This window comes from Drosophila sulfurigaster, chromosome 3 (assembly GCF_023558435.1).
Source record: "Drosophila sulfurigaster albostrigata strain 15112-1811.04 chromosome 3, ASM2355843v2, whole genome shotgun sequence".
Taxonomy (NCBI): Eukaryota; Metazoa; Arthropoda; class Insecta; order Diptera; family Drosophilidae; genus Drosophila; species Drosophila sulfurigaster.
The window spans coordinates 49,239,213-49,254,164 of record NC_084883.1 but is presented as its reverse complement, the minus strand read 5'-3'; the positions used below and the strand labels follow the sequence as shown (position 1 = coordinate 49,254,164).

The window sequence follows — 14,952 nt, the reverse complement described above, 5'->3', positions numbered from 1 at the left end:
AATGTTTATGCATACTCCCTATGCTAACCCCACTTTAGCTACAGGGTATATGAAATGCGATTAACATGACAAAATTAAAAATGTATAATCTATTTTTGAGCGTCTTGCATATGATAAGTTTAGCTGCTGCAGAAAAATGCGCCAAGAGAATTGTTGATTTACTTTGTTGTTTGTTTTTTGGTAAATAAAAACTCATTAAATTTGGCTCGAAGTTGCAACAATGCGTGCATCTCGAAAACAGGAAGCACAAACAGGAGCAGCGACAACGACAACGGCAGCAGCAGAAGCAGCAAAGAGTCACATTTGTGGTGGCAAGGATAAAAATAAAATCAAAAGCGTTTATTTTTGGAACATGCGCAGCTCATTGATAAAAAGTCCTGGGTGCGCTTATGCGCTCTCTCTCAGCATACAAATGTGGAGAGAGCCCAGCATAGACAACGTCATACAGAAAGAGAGGGAGAAGAGAGTGAGAGCAAGTGAGTGTTGAGAGAGTGAGAGAGTGATGGGAAGCGAGAGGAGAGCATAACATCCTTCAGGATATATGTGTATGATGCGGCTGGCAGCCTTTTTTGCAGCTTTTCGCATATTTGGCCATTCAGTTTGAAAGAGACGCGCAACGAGAACAGTTCAGAAAAATCCGTTTAAGAAATATCCTGGCACTGTGCTCAGCTTCAGTCTCAGTCTCAGTTTCAGTCTCAGCTTCAGTCGCAGTCAGAGTCAGAGTCAGAGTCGCAGCCAATTGACTTCCTCTTAGTGTGCGTGGCAGTTGAGCATTTTGTGTGTGTATAACGGTTAGTTTAAGATATTCCTATGTGTGTATTTGTGTGTTTCTCTGTGTTTGTGACTCGCTGCTGCGTAGTTTGACATTTTGCTACAGCAGCCACAGCAAATCTTATTAATTACAGTTGCAAATAATATTAATAAAAAAATAAAAGTATATTAAATAACAGAGCAGAGTAATAAAATTTAATTTATATTGTTTTCGTGTCTCTTTCACACACCAACAACAACATCATCATCATCATCATCGTCAACATCAGCAGCAGCTCATCGCTGGGATATTGCGTCACTGTACACGTTAGTTGAGAGCAACTTCTAAGGACGCTTTGTGCCAACTTTGTTTGCCAAGCAGCGCGTAAGTACGCAGTATTTTTAATTAAATTTGCATTTTTCCCTTGGGGTCAGCTTCGCATCAGCTTTCGCAGCTGAAACGCCGAGGGCCAAGCACCAGCTGGCACTGAATTTTATGTCTTTTTTCTGGTCCCTAAAAAAAGAAAAATGAAGGAAAAGAATGTTTCATTTTTATGCTTGATACAACCCCCTGCGTAGAACTAGAATCAATTAAAATGTCTTATTGATATTCAATGGGGAGTTTACTTAATTGGAATAATAAAGAGCGCATTAGCAACTCAAAGGCAACGCTTTGATGATGCAAAGACTTAAGAGGATTTTTTTGTAAAGCGAACTTTTGACTTTTAATTTTTTACAATTTTTAAAAGTAATTTATATTTGAGTTTGCCGGATATTGAATACATAATAAAAATATACATAATTTAAAATACATTGAAACGTTTATAAAATATTGTTTAAATGTTAAAGAGTTTTTATTTAAAAATAACATGACCGTTTAAAAACAATTAAATATGATGCATTTAATAGTTAATAGTTGTGTAAAAGAACTATCGAAAAGTTTCCTCAAATGTAACTAAATGCTATTTAAGCTTTTCAATGCCATAAAGAAAATTACTCGCTACAAAATGCAATTCCCTACAGTTGAGTTACACTTCCTGTTTGCTTAACGCAACGCAAGAAAACGAATATTTACTGTGGGCAAGGCTTAAAATGCCGTGTCATATATCAACAGTTAAAGCATTCTTATGTATATTCATTTATATGCCAGATACACTTGGAATTTATTTTATTTTCCCCACGAGTGTCGTAATTGCGGAGCTGCTGTTGCTGCTTCTGTTGGTTTTCCTGTCTGCTTGTCTGTCACACGCTGCGTATGAGTAATATCATACATTAAAACTCATTAGAGACCGTAAAGCGTCAGTTTGTAGCTTTATGAAAACGCAACAGTAATTTCATTAATTATATTTAATTAAATTATATCTCAGCTGCAATTTATTTCGTGACTTTTCGGTGAAAGTTTCAACTCCAACTTCAACTTCGTATTTACTTTATTTTGTTGTAGGCAATCGAAGAGCAGAAAACAGAATGAGACATAATTGCAACGGGTTTTTGCTCGCCACGCTTGTGACATGGACGCTTGTGGCATGCAACTTAGTTAGTGGCACCACAGAGGGCCAGGAAACGCCATTGGCACTGCCCGTCGCCGAACTGACGCAACCCACAACAGCCATCCAGGGCGAGGTCTGGGAGGAGGATGATCACGAGGTCTTAATACGCAATGAGCGCGGCACAAAGAGCGATGGTAAGTTTTGCGCTATTTGACGCACACTAATTGAATTATGAAGTTCATTAGCAAAACTTGGGCAACATTTTGTGAACTCTATATATAAACGCTGTGTGCATTTGTCACAGGGCTCTCGTGTCGTTATGGCAAGAATCCATGGACCGAATGTGATACCAAGACCAATACGCGTTCACGTACCTTGACATTGAAAAAGGGCGATCCTGCCTGCGATCCAACACGCACCATTCAAAAGAAGTGCAAAAAGGGTGAGTAATTTTCAATTAAAATAGATTTTTATAATCAATTAAATCAATTATATTTTTAACATTGTATATATAATGTTTTTAAATATATAAAAACTCTCTTTATATTCAATTATATTAATTGGCATTTCAAACATTTTTCATTAAAAAATGTTAGTTATTTAGTTGAGTGAATTATTTAAAAAACAATTTGCTGATTTTACCTTAAAATTGATTTTATAAATTCGTTCTATTATATTTATTTGATGTTATTAATATTTACATATTGTTTATTTTACTATTTTAATTTTATATTAAAGCATGTAAGTTACCCAATTTCAATTAAAGCAAAACAATGCAAAACAATTATTGTCAAAATATACCACCTTCGTACTTAAATTTTAAACATAAACCACATTTTTTTTAATATACCAATTTTATTATTATTTAAATAGTTTTAAAACAAGGGAAAAAGATAATATTGCGAATGTGGTATTGTCTTTAGACTATGCCAAATAAATATACCAAAAAAAATAAAAATTCTTGAATAATATACGAATTTTTTTTTTTAATATTTAATAGTAACATATGGAAATATATGTATATATCAATATACTAAAGTATGTTCTTTTCAATTTTCAAATTTTACAAAATAATTCTAAATATTCGTTATTGTTTTCCAAAGCAACATTATTAGGATCTAAAAATTACATAATTTCAAAAAATTTACATTACAAATATTTTTATAAAGTACTTAGACAAATTATTTAATTATCATTTTATATTAAAATTGCTTTTAAAAATTGCAATCTTATTTATATAGTATTTCAAAAATTTTAACAATTTACCATTTAAGGATTTAACCATTTTATATTACAATTTTTTTTTTTTAAATTGTATTTCAACAATTTCAATAAGATTTCTATAACTTAAATTATATTTAACGTTATGTATTACTTTCTGAAAACTCTTTGCAGCGTGCCGATATGAGAAGGGCACTTGGTCCGAGTGTGTCACAGGACAAATGACCCGATCTGATAAATTGAAGGCGACCAGCGATCCTTCATGCGAAGCAACACGCGTCATTAAGAAGAACTGCAAGCCCGGCAAGTCCAAGGACAAGAGCGCCAAGGAGCAGCGCAAGAACAAGGACAAAGGTAGGCAAAGATTTCTATTCTAATGAATATTTTCAATACGCAAAAATACACTTTACAATTTTTAAAAATTATTTTGCTTAACTTGGTTAGTTGTATAACAACGAATATGTTTTTCTACTTTCATTTGAAATGCAGCCGCTCGCAAGGGACGTGTCTAAATATTTTTGGTAGCAAAACTTACTGATTTTTTAAGTGTCAAACGTTAGTTTTTATCCCTGATACTCGTTTTACAATGGAAATATAATACAAGAAACCAAAAACAAAACAAAAATACAAGAATATGGAAATAAAAACGTAAAAAAAATAAACCCATATAGACATTAATTACCATGTATAACCGTAAAGCATTCTATTTGAATACATTTATTAAGAAAAATTGTAGTTTTGTTTTTTAACAATCGATATAAATAACAAGGAGAGTAAATTTCAATCTATAAAGAAATCTAAACGAGGCGCATGCTAAACCCCCTTAAAAAAGATTAAAATGTACCAACCATAGAACTAACATTTACTTTAACTACCCGATAATTTGGAGTGTTCCGAGTTACGATTTCACGCGAAATTAAAGAAAACCGAGTTGAATACTGTTAAAACTGACAGCACTCAAATCTGTTTGCACAATTTGCGTGCGAAATTGGAATTGGGAACATCTCGGATTATCTAAATTTCACAGACTCATCATATAAGTATAATAACCAGTTGGACTGTTAGATAACATGATAACCCTGGTAATTGTGAAACAATTGTAACTGGAATACTTTCTCATAGATCCATTAGCCGAGTTGTTCTTTAAATTATAACTTTATATAAATGGACAGAAAACGAAAGAAAAGTAAAGTAAAGTAACGTAAAACCTTTCCATAAATAAACAAAAGTTATTTCAACATAATTAATGTAAAATGTTTGTCAGACAAAAAAAACACAAAAAAAATATCAGCTTCTGTATTTGATCTCAAATAAAAACCAGAGAACAGAAACAGTGGAAAATAAAAACTACAAAAAAGTAAACCAAGTGAATGATTGATATAAGTAAAACGTAAAAAAGAAAAACCAATTTTAGACATACATCAAATGCAACATTTAAAGAGAAAACACTTAGTGTAAATATTGTAAAAAGTAATACAATAGTATTGCAAAGTATTCGTAGTAACGAGACGCAAGATCGGCGAGAAGAGAGGAGTAAAAAGAGGAGAAGAAGAAGAGCAGTGATGAGGCCATGTCTAGGCACTACGCTGAATGCGATTGGCATTTTAAAAACACATATACAATACCCCCAACCATCATCAACTTATTTGCATATGATTAATAGTAATAATACTCAAACACACATACACTCAAACACATATACACTCCCACACACACACACACAAACACAGACAGACATTCATGTTTTATTGAACTGAACAGAAAATGCGGAAATGTCGTGCACTATGACATTTTCCGGGAAATGCAACTTACATAACGTCAACAAACCTTTTATGCCGTTGTTGCGGCTGCTAAAAACAGCGCAATAATTATAATTACAATTATAAAACAAATAATAAATAATAATAGAACTTCAAGACCATGGTTCGTCATTTTAAAAATAAATAAAGAAGAAACTCAAAAAATTGACAGATTTAGAGCGTTGTTTATGACTTAATGGATTTATAACATAAACATAATTCTATACCGAAAAAAGGAAAAAACAATAGTTTGATCTATTATATAGCCCTCACTCAAGTGCAGTTTCAATGCACTGACTTATGTATGTACAGTGTTGGGTATACACAAGAAATACATGCATACATACTTATATATACATCTATATATATATATACACGTATATACATAAATATTTCATGTCGAAACGTACATAACTTTAACTGAAAATTATTATTTCTATTCTATCAGGAAGCCTACAACAACATCAACAAGAACAAGAACAAGAACAACAACAAAATAGTCATTTGCATAAATACATATTTACATACATAACGTAAGAATAACAAGCAAGACAAAATGATGAATGAAGAAAAACAAAATGAAAGAATGAAAGAAAAACGAAAAGAAAAAATAACAAAAAAAAGTAACTGAACTTACATAAAAATATTATGAATAAAAACTTGACATGAAAATTTCAATAAAAACCAAAGCTAAATGAGTTTTTTCCATAACCTGTTGTTTTAAACACGAACTTAGAACATAGAGCACATACTTTGGGTAGAAGAGGTGTATCTAAAGCCAGTGTAGTTGAGAACAAGATACATCCGTGAGATACTCGTAGTAGATGCGCATTGGCTGTGCGCCAGAATGGCGTGAAAAAAGTCATTTATCATCATGCAAATTAGCTTAAAGTCTGGCCACACTTTGCCTGCAGCATAAACAAGGCAAATGCTTGGTGGGCTAGCCAGAGGGAGAGGGAGAGGGCGGGCGGGGGAAATGTACACAGACGCTGCCAAGTTATCAGAGCGAACAACAATGAAAACAATTCCGTGTAAGGATTCTCTCGGCCTGGCATTGCTGCAATTTTCAGCAGGCAATTACAAAAAACTCAAAAAAAAAGATGACGGCGAAGTGAAAAAATAAAATGGAGCAACAACAACAACAACGATTAAAGGAACAAGCGTAAAAAAAAGTAAGAATGCTGCAGTTGAGTGTGGTCGACTGTGAAATACCCGTTACCCGTGGATATACCACAAAAATACTAAAAATATACCATATAGTATACTTGGTATATTGAAATAGTACTACATTCAAAACATACTATACACAGTGAAACATATATTAAATTAATATACCACAAAAATACTAAAAATATACCATATAGCATATTTGGTATATTGATATAGTACTACGTTCAAAACAGGTTATACATACTAAAAATATACTAAATTAATATACCTCAAAAATACTAAAAAAAAAAAATTCCAAAGGCTATATTTGGTATATAGTACCACATTCAAAACATACTAACTTAATATACCGTAAAAATTCTAAAATATATCAACGACTATATTTTGTATATTCATATATTTTAGTATATAATACTAAAAAATATCATGGGCTATATTTGGTGTATTGATATGGTTCTACATTCAAAACATACTATACATACTAAAGCATACCAAAGTATATCTCTATTTTTAATAGTCTCTGAGATTTAAGATTTACAGACGGACGGACAAACGGACATACATATGTTAGCTATGATATATCGTCTCGGCTGTTAACGCTGATTCAGAATATAAATATATACTTTATAGGGTCGGAGATGCCTCATTCAGCAACCACAACATTATGATACCCTTCTACCCTATGGGTAGCAGGTATAAAAAAAAAGCGAGAGAGAAAGAAGCAGAAAATAGTTGAATAGAGAGCGACACTATTTCAGTTTCAATGCAAATTGTTGGCAGGCTCGCCTGAACAATGGAGTTTTCGCCTGGAACCTGCGGAAGCCGCCATGTTTGTTTACGTTCAACACCCAGCAAGTACATACACAAATACATACATATATGTGTGTGTGTGTGTGAGTGAGTTTAAGTGGGTGCCAGTGTGTGTGTGTTTGGAAGCAGCGCCAACAACAGTGTTTGCTTTAAGTGCCAGACAATATTGTGATAGTTTTTCGCCATTATTTTTACCAAGTCAGCAAAAGAAAAGAATGCATATATTAAATTAACGACAGCGCATTCTTGGCAACACTAGCGAAAATTCATTTAAAAATAATGCAGATATGCAGCTATTTGCGAAATTAAATTTTAAATGAATTTATTATATGTATATTAAAGCAATTCCAAGCCACAAAGAGCCGCAATCAACTACTTTACACTCAACCCTATAGCAGCATCATTATAGCTCATTAGCTGAGACTGTTACATAAAAAATATATTATATATTTCACTTTTTCAGTCCCTCTTTCATTTTTCGGTGTGTTGCTCTTAACTTTGTTTCAAAATTGACTTAAAATTTGCATTGCCTCGGGGAAATGGAAAGAAAATGAGAGACGAAAAGCGTAAAAATTGGCGAACATTATTGACAGTGTGTGTGTGTGTGTGAGTGTGTGTGTTCCCAAGATGTATATCAAAAAATTGTTTATTTTTACTTGGGCATTCAATCATTTATTCAGGACACTGTAAACTTTTCGGGTGAGTACGACAACGAGTATAATAATAATTGCTTGGATATAAAGTTTCGCTTCAATGGATATTGAATTGTAAGTGCGCAAAAGAAGAATAAAAACCCAAAAAAAAGACAGAAATAACAACGAAGAAAAAGTGCTGAGCATGACAATGAACTGAAAGCAGATGCTGATACTATATAGAAGGAGTGAAGTCTGAGCTGAGGGATAAACACTGGATTATCACTATGATAGAGAGCGAAAGATATGTTTGATATTTGATGCGATGCGATTGCTTGGATGTGTAAACAAGTTGAAGTTGAGCGAACAGTTGGTTGTAAATAGATATGCTATTTTGCTGTAAGCTAAATTAACCTTTTTCGGCAATTGCATTCGTTATACTCACTCGCAAAGCTTTAGCAAGTTAAGGGATGTGGCATTTGGTAACATTATTCATGCAATAAATCACAAAGGATTCCGCCACCAGACACTGGGATCTAGCATGAGTACAAAAATAACACAGCCAACAAAAGCACGACTACGACTGCGAGTTGTGTAAAAAGAAAAACAGAAAACACACTCACACAAATGCACATGTGTGTGTGTGTGTGTGTGTGTGTGTGTGGAAATGTGCAATAGAAGCGGAAAATCTAGCAACTGGCGGAAGTAGCAGACGGGACGGAGTCCTGCTGTGTTTCTCCACCCTCAGGGAGAAAATAGAAATGGAACTCGAGCTGGAGCTGGAGTTGGAGGTTGAGGGAGGCTCCAACCTTATACTGAGCACGTGTACTTGATTGCGGTTGTCTCTACGAAGTATGTAGTGGAAGTAGTTCTGTACAGTGAAACCTCTTTAGTTGGCTAGTCATTATTGTGGTCGAAATTATGTTCTGCCTTCTCTCACTCTCCCACTCTTCCACTCTAAACGTTAGCTAAAGTGCATAATGGCTAATTCGGTTGACTGCTGCCTGCATTTCGCTTGCAAGCCAAGGTCCGGTTACAACTCGTTAAGCTATCATAAAGGTGTGTCCTTGGGGCATGCAATTGACAGTCCCCGAAAGCAATAAAATGCCAGAAAGGCCATAAACAATGTGGTAAATTTCTTTTCAGGGACATCGCTCCTGTGCTTCAGACCAGGCTAAATTAGTCACCAGGCATTCAGATCATCTGTTGTGGATAACTCGAGTGTTTATGATGCGATTGTTATGAAATTTTCAGAACACATAAATTACTTCGCGATGAAAGCAGGTACTTAACATTATGATAATAATTATGAATGCCAAAAGATTGCTTAAGTTCAATTCAATTCAATACAATTCTCAGATATGTTACTAGATACATGATTTGTATTTCAAAACACATAAATTACTTCGCGATGAAAGCAGGTACTTAATATTATAATAATAATTATGAATGCCAAAAGATTGCTTACGTTGTTAATAATCTTCTAATATACATTTGTATATGTAATGAACAATTCTCAGATATGTTATTAGAAGGTTGCACATTAAATACATGAATTGTATTTCGAATTGCAATGAGGTATTTCAAATATATAATTTCAAAGCAATAATTTCATTCAATAACAGTCAATTAGTCACCAGGCACTCAAATAAGTTGTGGATTACTCGAGTGTTTATGATGCGATTGTTATGAAATTTTTAGAACACATAAATTACTTCATTATAAAAATAGATACTCAATATTATGACAATACTAATGATATCAAAAAACTCTTCAGTTATCAATAAATATATAATATATATGAAAATTATTGTATAATTCTTGTCAAGAACAATTCATAAATACAATTCTAAAAGATTTTATTTAGAATTGAATTAACATATTTAGAATGGATTCAAAACTTTATAATCTTTCAAATACAGATTTCAATCTAGATAAATGTAGAACTTGTATTATAAAATTCTTCAAAAGAAGAACTATAATTCTCTAGCCAAATATTCTGACAATATTTTGAATTATTGCACTTTGTGGTTTATTAAGAAATGAAAAGAAACATTCATAATATTATACAACTTCATAATCTTTCAAGCCCTAATTTCAAATGATATAAATGTGGAACTACAATTTTAAAATCCTTGAATCCAACATATCGAATGGATAAACAAATAAATCAATATATTTTTACAAATTTCCGAAAATAGTCTTCTCCATAGTTTTAATTTAAAAATCCTTGAATTTAAAATACCAAATGGATAAAAATAAGTTAAATAAACTTTTGCAAATTTCCTAAAATAGATTCATATCAATGATACTGATACTTTTGCTATTTATTTAGCTCTTAAAAAGTCTATTTTTACTCCAAAATCCATGACCTTCATAAGGCTCTGTCGTTGGCTCTATAAGCTTCCACTTAGGTTCAACGCCTTTCTCTCGCACACATTTGAAGTTGACCCTACTCGGCAGCATTAAGCAAAGTAATTCACATGATATATCATATGGACATATCAAATAACGAGCTAAATAAGTAAGTTAAATTTCATAAGGTTTTGTTTAGGCTTCGCATGAAGGACAAGGGCCCAGCAAAAGAAGAAACAGAGCCTGAGCCTGAGCCTGGACCACGGCCATGGCTAAGCCATTGGGATAAACACTTAGCTAGCCAAAAAAAAAAAAAAAAAAAGAGAAAGAACGAAACAAAAATGAAAAACCCCAAAAGGAAAGCGTTGGGAAAAAAGCTTAACAGGATATGTTGGTCAGAAAAATCCAATTACTTATAATTTCATATATGCGGGCAAGTATGCGAGTGTGTGTGAGCGTGTGTGTGTGTGTGTTTAAGTGTGTGCGTTTGTAGTGTGTGTATTTAGGTGCGTGCACAACGACAAGGGTTGCATATGCCATACCGGAAAACTCAAGTGAGTGTGTGCGGTTGTGCGAGTGTGCGTGGGCGTATATGAGTGTGTATGAATGTGTGTGTGTGTATGTGTGTGTGTGTCGAGTTGAAAGGTAAAGCATGATGGCAGCAAATTAAAGCGCCGTAAACCCTTGCACAGGTCTTCTTGACAAACTGTTGGGCCATATGTGCGAAACCGGCGGCTTTCCGAGTGGATAAAAAACAACACCGAAAAAATTTGGGGGAAGGGAATTGGTGAATGGGATTGAGGGGAATTGTGGCGGCGGCGCGGAGGATTTTTGAAAAACAGAGGGGCGTAAGCAAATTCAACTTAATCATAATTAAATTAACACGTTACAAAGTTGCTCGACGCCAATGCCAACGCCAACGCCGACGACACTGCTGACGTTGACGACGATGAGCGAAAAACTGGGTGTGTGGAAGGATGGAAAAGTCTGCACTAATTTGAATATAATAGAATGCCATAACTCAGGTGAAGAGGAGTAGAAGCAGGTGATAAGCAGGAGACAATTTGATATAGATGTCATCGAACATTCATTTGCAAAGTCCCAGCAGACAGAAGCCGACACCAAAACCGAAACCGAGACTGAGATGTCACAAAAAAGAAAAACCTCAGCGAAGAGAGTGCAAAAAGTAGCAGCGTATAGAAAGGAGTTAACGCTTAAACCGTTTGGGAATTAGAAGCGTACACTTGGCTGGTCTGGCATGTATCGTTATAGCACGTATGCAAAGCAATTCGCAGAACTGGCAATTTGATACTTGACATTTGTTGCTGCTGCTTCGGCTGCCGGAACTGAGGATGGAGCTGAAAAAGCCAGACGACAGACACTTTTGGAACTGGTATTGGGTCCGTCTTTGGTAAGTATAACTTTTTAATATCGAAGACGCAGATGTAATAGAAATATGGTGAAAGAAATAAAAAAAAGATGGAAAAACAAAATATATAGTAGTATGTATATATAGAGACATAGTCGTATACTTGTGTCGCATGTGTAATCATTTCACTCGACGTGTCGCCAGTATCATGTTGCAATTGAATTTGATTGTGAGTCTGCGAAAATTTATGTGCCGCATCGCATCGCTGGTCGCCCGTCATGTGTGCGACATTTGCTTGGGGTTTGGCTTGGCTGGCGTTATGAGCCCATCCATGCTGGTGGAGAAGAGCATCATCTATCCCAGCATCCATCGAACCATTCATTCATACATTGGATATTTCGTATCGCATATCAGCATCGTCATCTCGAACATGACGCTGCAGTCGCTGTCGTAAGTTATTGCACTGTCCATATGCCATTATCGGAAATAAGTAAATTATTATTGAATCGCATGACGCTACACATGCTTCTAACTACTTAGTATGGTATATAGTATATACTATAGTAAGAGTGTGGTATGAAGTAGACAAAGTCTAGAAGATGGATGGCGCCTTGGACGTGGCTTTGTTTAGTTGCATTAGCCAAGAGTTAAGAGTGGTCATTGCACTGTTTAAGCCCTGACACGAGCACATATCAATAACGGCAAAACGCCAGAAAATCCCCGTGAAAATCAAAGTGGGTGGTTTTTTTTTTGGGGAAAGCAAAAAACAGACAGCGAAAAGAAAAGACAACAACAGCAAAAAAAACGCAGCCAGCAGCATAGCAACACAAAGTAAAGAAGAAAATCTGAGAAATTTTGAGATACAATTTCCCAGCAAAACAGAGAGCAAAACCTAGAGAGAGAGAGGGAGAGCGTAAGCGAGAGAGAGAGAGAGAGAGAGGAAAGCAGTGCGCCGGCGCAGAGAGTGACAGAGCGCTGTCCAGAACTGTTAGCTGATAAAACACACAAAAAGCAAAAAAAAAGCAAAGCAAAGTGGAAGATGAATGTGAATTCAGCTCATGCGCAGCAAAGCAAAGCATAAAAAACAAACTGAGAAAAAAAAAACAACATGAAAAAACTGAAGCACAGCATATGAGAATATGAGAATTGTATTTAAAGCCAGAGGAGCCAAGTTGTTTACTGTCTTTGCTGAGGCAACGCGAACTCTGCACATAAACAAACAAATCTTGTCGGGTTGTCTGAAAACCGCGCAGCTCTCTTCCTCTTTCCTTCCCTATCAACAGAACTGCCTGGTCAGGCACACGCACAGACACACACACGCATAATGAACGAATGAAAAAAAAATAACTGAAAAATAAACAGAGAAGAAGCAAAAAGAAAACCCAGCAGACTTATTTACATATAGTACCAAATAGTATCTACACATCTACATAAAAGAGCGTTTGTCACACAATCTCTAACTACGCACATGTACCCCACTGTGCAAGGGTATTTATGTCCACCTTATAGAGAGAGCATGCAAGCATGTGCAATGCATCGCAACGCAACGATATTTTTCTGTTTCTGTCTTTCTGTTTCTTCTGTCTTCCATTCCACTGACACGACTGCCTAACGACTGCACTGTCTGCCTTCTGCTTGAGACTGTCTCCGTCTCCGTCTTCGTCATCCATGTCTGCATACAAATCCAATTTTTCGTATTGTTTCTTCATTTTGCTTTTCTCGAAAAACATTGTCCAGCTCGATTGTCCAGCTCTCTGGCTCTGTGTCTGCAAAACTGACTTGATTCTGACACACACTCAAAAAATGAAGAAAAAAAAACATTTTCACTCAAAACTCGTTTCTCAATCACAAGAATTCTTGTATGGATCTGGTTGAGTCGTTGTCGAACCTCTCTGTGTGCCCTGTTACACAATTTTTGTGTGCTCTTTGTTTACATTGAAACTTTCTTGACCGCTCATAAGTCACTCGGCTTATCGCTCACTCGCTCGCTCGCCCTACACGACAAATTCATTCAGCTCTGTTTCTTATTTCTTTATAAACATTGCACCGCTGACTGCGCTGCTGTGTATGACCTCAAAAATTGACTAAGTATAAGCTGGCGAGTCAGCGACTTACTACAAAAGGAATTTCTGATTTGTTATGCTATAAATTCTGCAGTCAGAACGTTTTTAATAATTTGTTTATGCATAACATTTGATGAACTGTTCATATTGTATTTGTCGGATGTATTTTTGGTTTATTCATTTAGTAAACTATTCCAAGGAACATAACATGCACTGTTATTATTAGTATGTTGGTAAACTGTTCAAAACTATTCAGAAACTGTTAACTAAGAGAATTCTTAAAAAACTTCAACTATCAAATGGCCTGGTCATTGATGTATTTATTTGGAGAATAAATTTTGTAAACTTTTTAACAGTTTGTTAGTAAACTGTAATGGTATACCGTGTTAACTAATTGAACTGGTTAATCATAAATGGATTTACTTAGTTCAGGAATTATGTAAATATAGCATAAGACTAACACTATTACGAAAATAATAGAACACTTTACAAAATGCTTGACGATAAATATGTATACATAACATCTAATGTTATTAACAGTATGTTAGTAAAATGTAACGACGGAAAGTGTTAACTAACAGAGGATTTGGAAGAGTCTTTTAAAAGACTTTCAAATGTAAAATTCTCGTTAAAATAAAAATATTAAAATATTCTCTTTTAATTATCGATTCTCTTCTATTTGTAGTTAAGCCTATTGTCCTTTTATCTGCATTTTATTATTAACAAATTGTCGTATATTAGTATTATTTTTATTTACACATTATTTTTAATATATATAAAAAAATCGTTTAGGTACCGAAAGCGTTTACTTTTTTATCTACTATAAATAATTTTACATCTTTACATAAAAAGTAATTTTGACTCATTACAATTAATAATATATATTTTCAGTTATTATTCGTGTAAAGAGTAACGCTGTTATTCTCAAATAAAATAAAAATATATAGCCCTATTCAATCTGTAACGAGCTATAAAAATCCCTGTTGAGATTTGCTTATTTGCATTTTAATTCCGTAAAGTCGCTGTTAATGTAATGGTATTTAAGACTGCTGCATTAAGCAGACTTTTATTTGTAAATTGGTTCCTTGTTCGCCGTCCTATCACGTGCTTAAAATCTCAAGTTTTCAGTTCTTATTATAGAATTGTAAATAAACTCTCGGTGCTTGCGCTGATTATGTTGTACACACATCCGAGATATATATGTATGTGTAAAGTAAAGTATGTTTGAGTTTATATAGTCGAGAGTAGAGAGTAGAAGTGCTATTTAATGCTTATATAAACTGGTGTTTATAT

General features: G+C 34.5%; 1 protein-coding gene and 1 long non-coding RNA gene across 3 annotated transcripts in view; one reads left to right on the top strand and one right to left on the bottom strand.

Moving 5' to 3' along the window:
- Positions 1-14,952, bottom strand: part of LOC133840951 (uncharacterized) — a 191,585-nt gene that overhangs the window by 32,426 nt on the left and 144,207 nt on the right. The window lies entirely within an intron of this gene.
- On the top strand, positions 596-5,506 carry LOC133843169 (uncharacterized). 2 transcript variants are annotated; one of them, XM_062276596.1, is made up of 6 exons: positions 596-791; positions 1,044-1,135; positions 2,195-2,434; positions 2,545-2,682; positions 3,636-3,815; positions 3,951-5,506. In XM_062276596.1, the coding sequence occupies exons 3-6, from the start codon at positions 2,218-2,220 to the stop codon at positions 3,971-3,973; spliced, it is 558 nt and encodes a 185-aa protein (XP_062132580.1). In that variant the 5' UTR covers positions 596-791; positions 1,044-1,135; positions 2,195-2,217; the 3' UTR covers positions 3,974-5,506. The 2 variants fall into 2 exon arrangements, with proteins under 2 accessions (XP_062132580.1, XP_062132581.1); XM_062276597.1 differs by having other exon boundaries at positions 1,041-1,135.

What these genes read in the sequence shown, in the direction of transcription:
- LOC133843169 (XM_062276596.1), top strand. Translation starts at nt 2,218, where the DNA reads ATGAGACATAATTGCAACGGGTTTTTGCTCGCCACGCTTGTGACATGG. An exon ending in GCGCGGCACAAAGAGCGATG is followed by an intron (nt 2,435 to 2,544) that starts GTAAGTTTTGCG and finishes CATTTGTCACAG; the next exon opens with GGCTCTCGTGTCGTTATGGC. An exon ending in TCAAAAGAAGTGCAAAAAGG is followed by an intron (nt 2,683 to 3,635) that starts GTGAGTAATTTT and finishes AACTCTTTGCAG; the next exon opens with CGTGCCGATATGAGAAGGGC.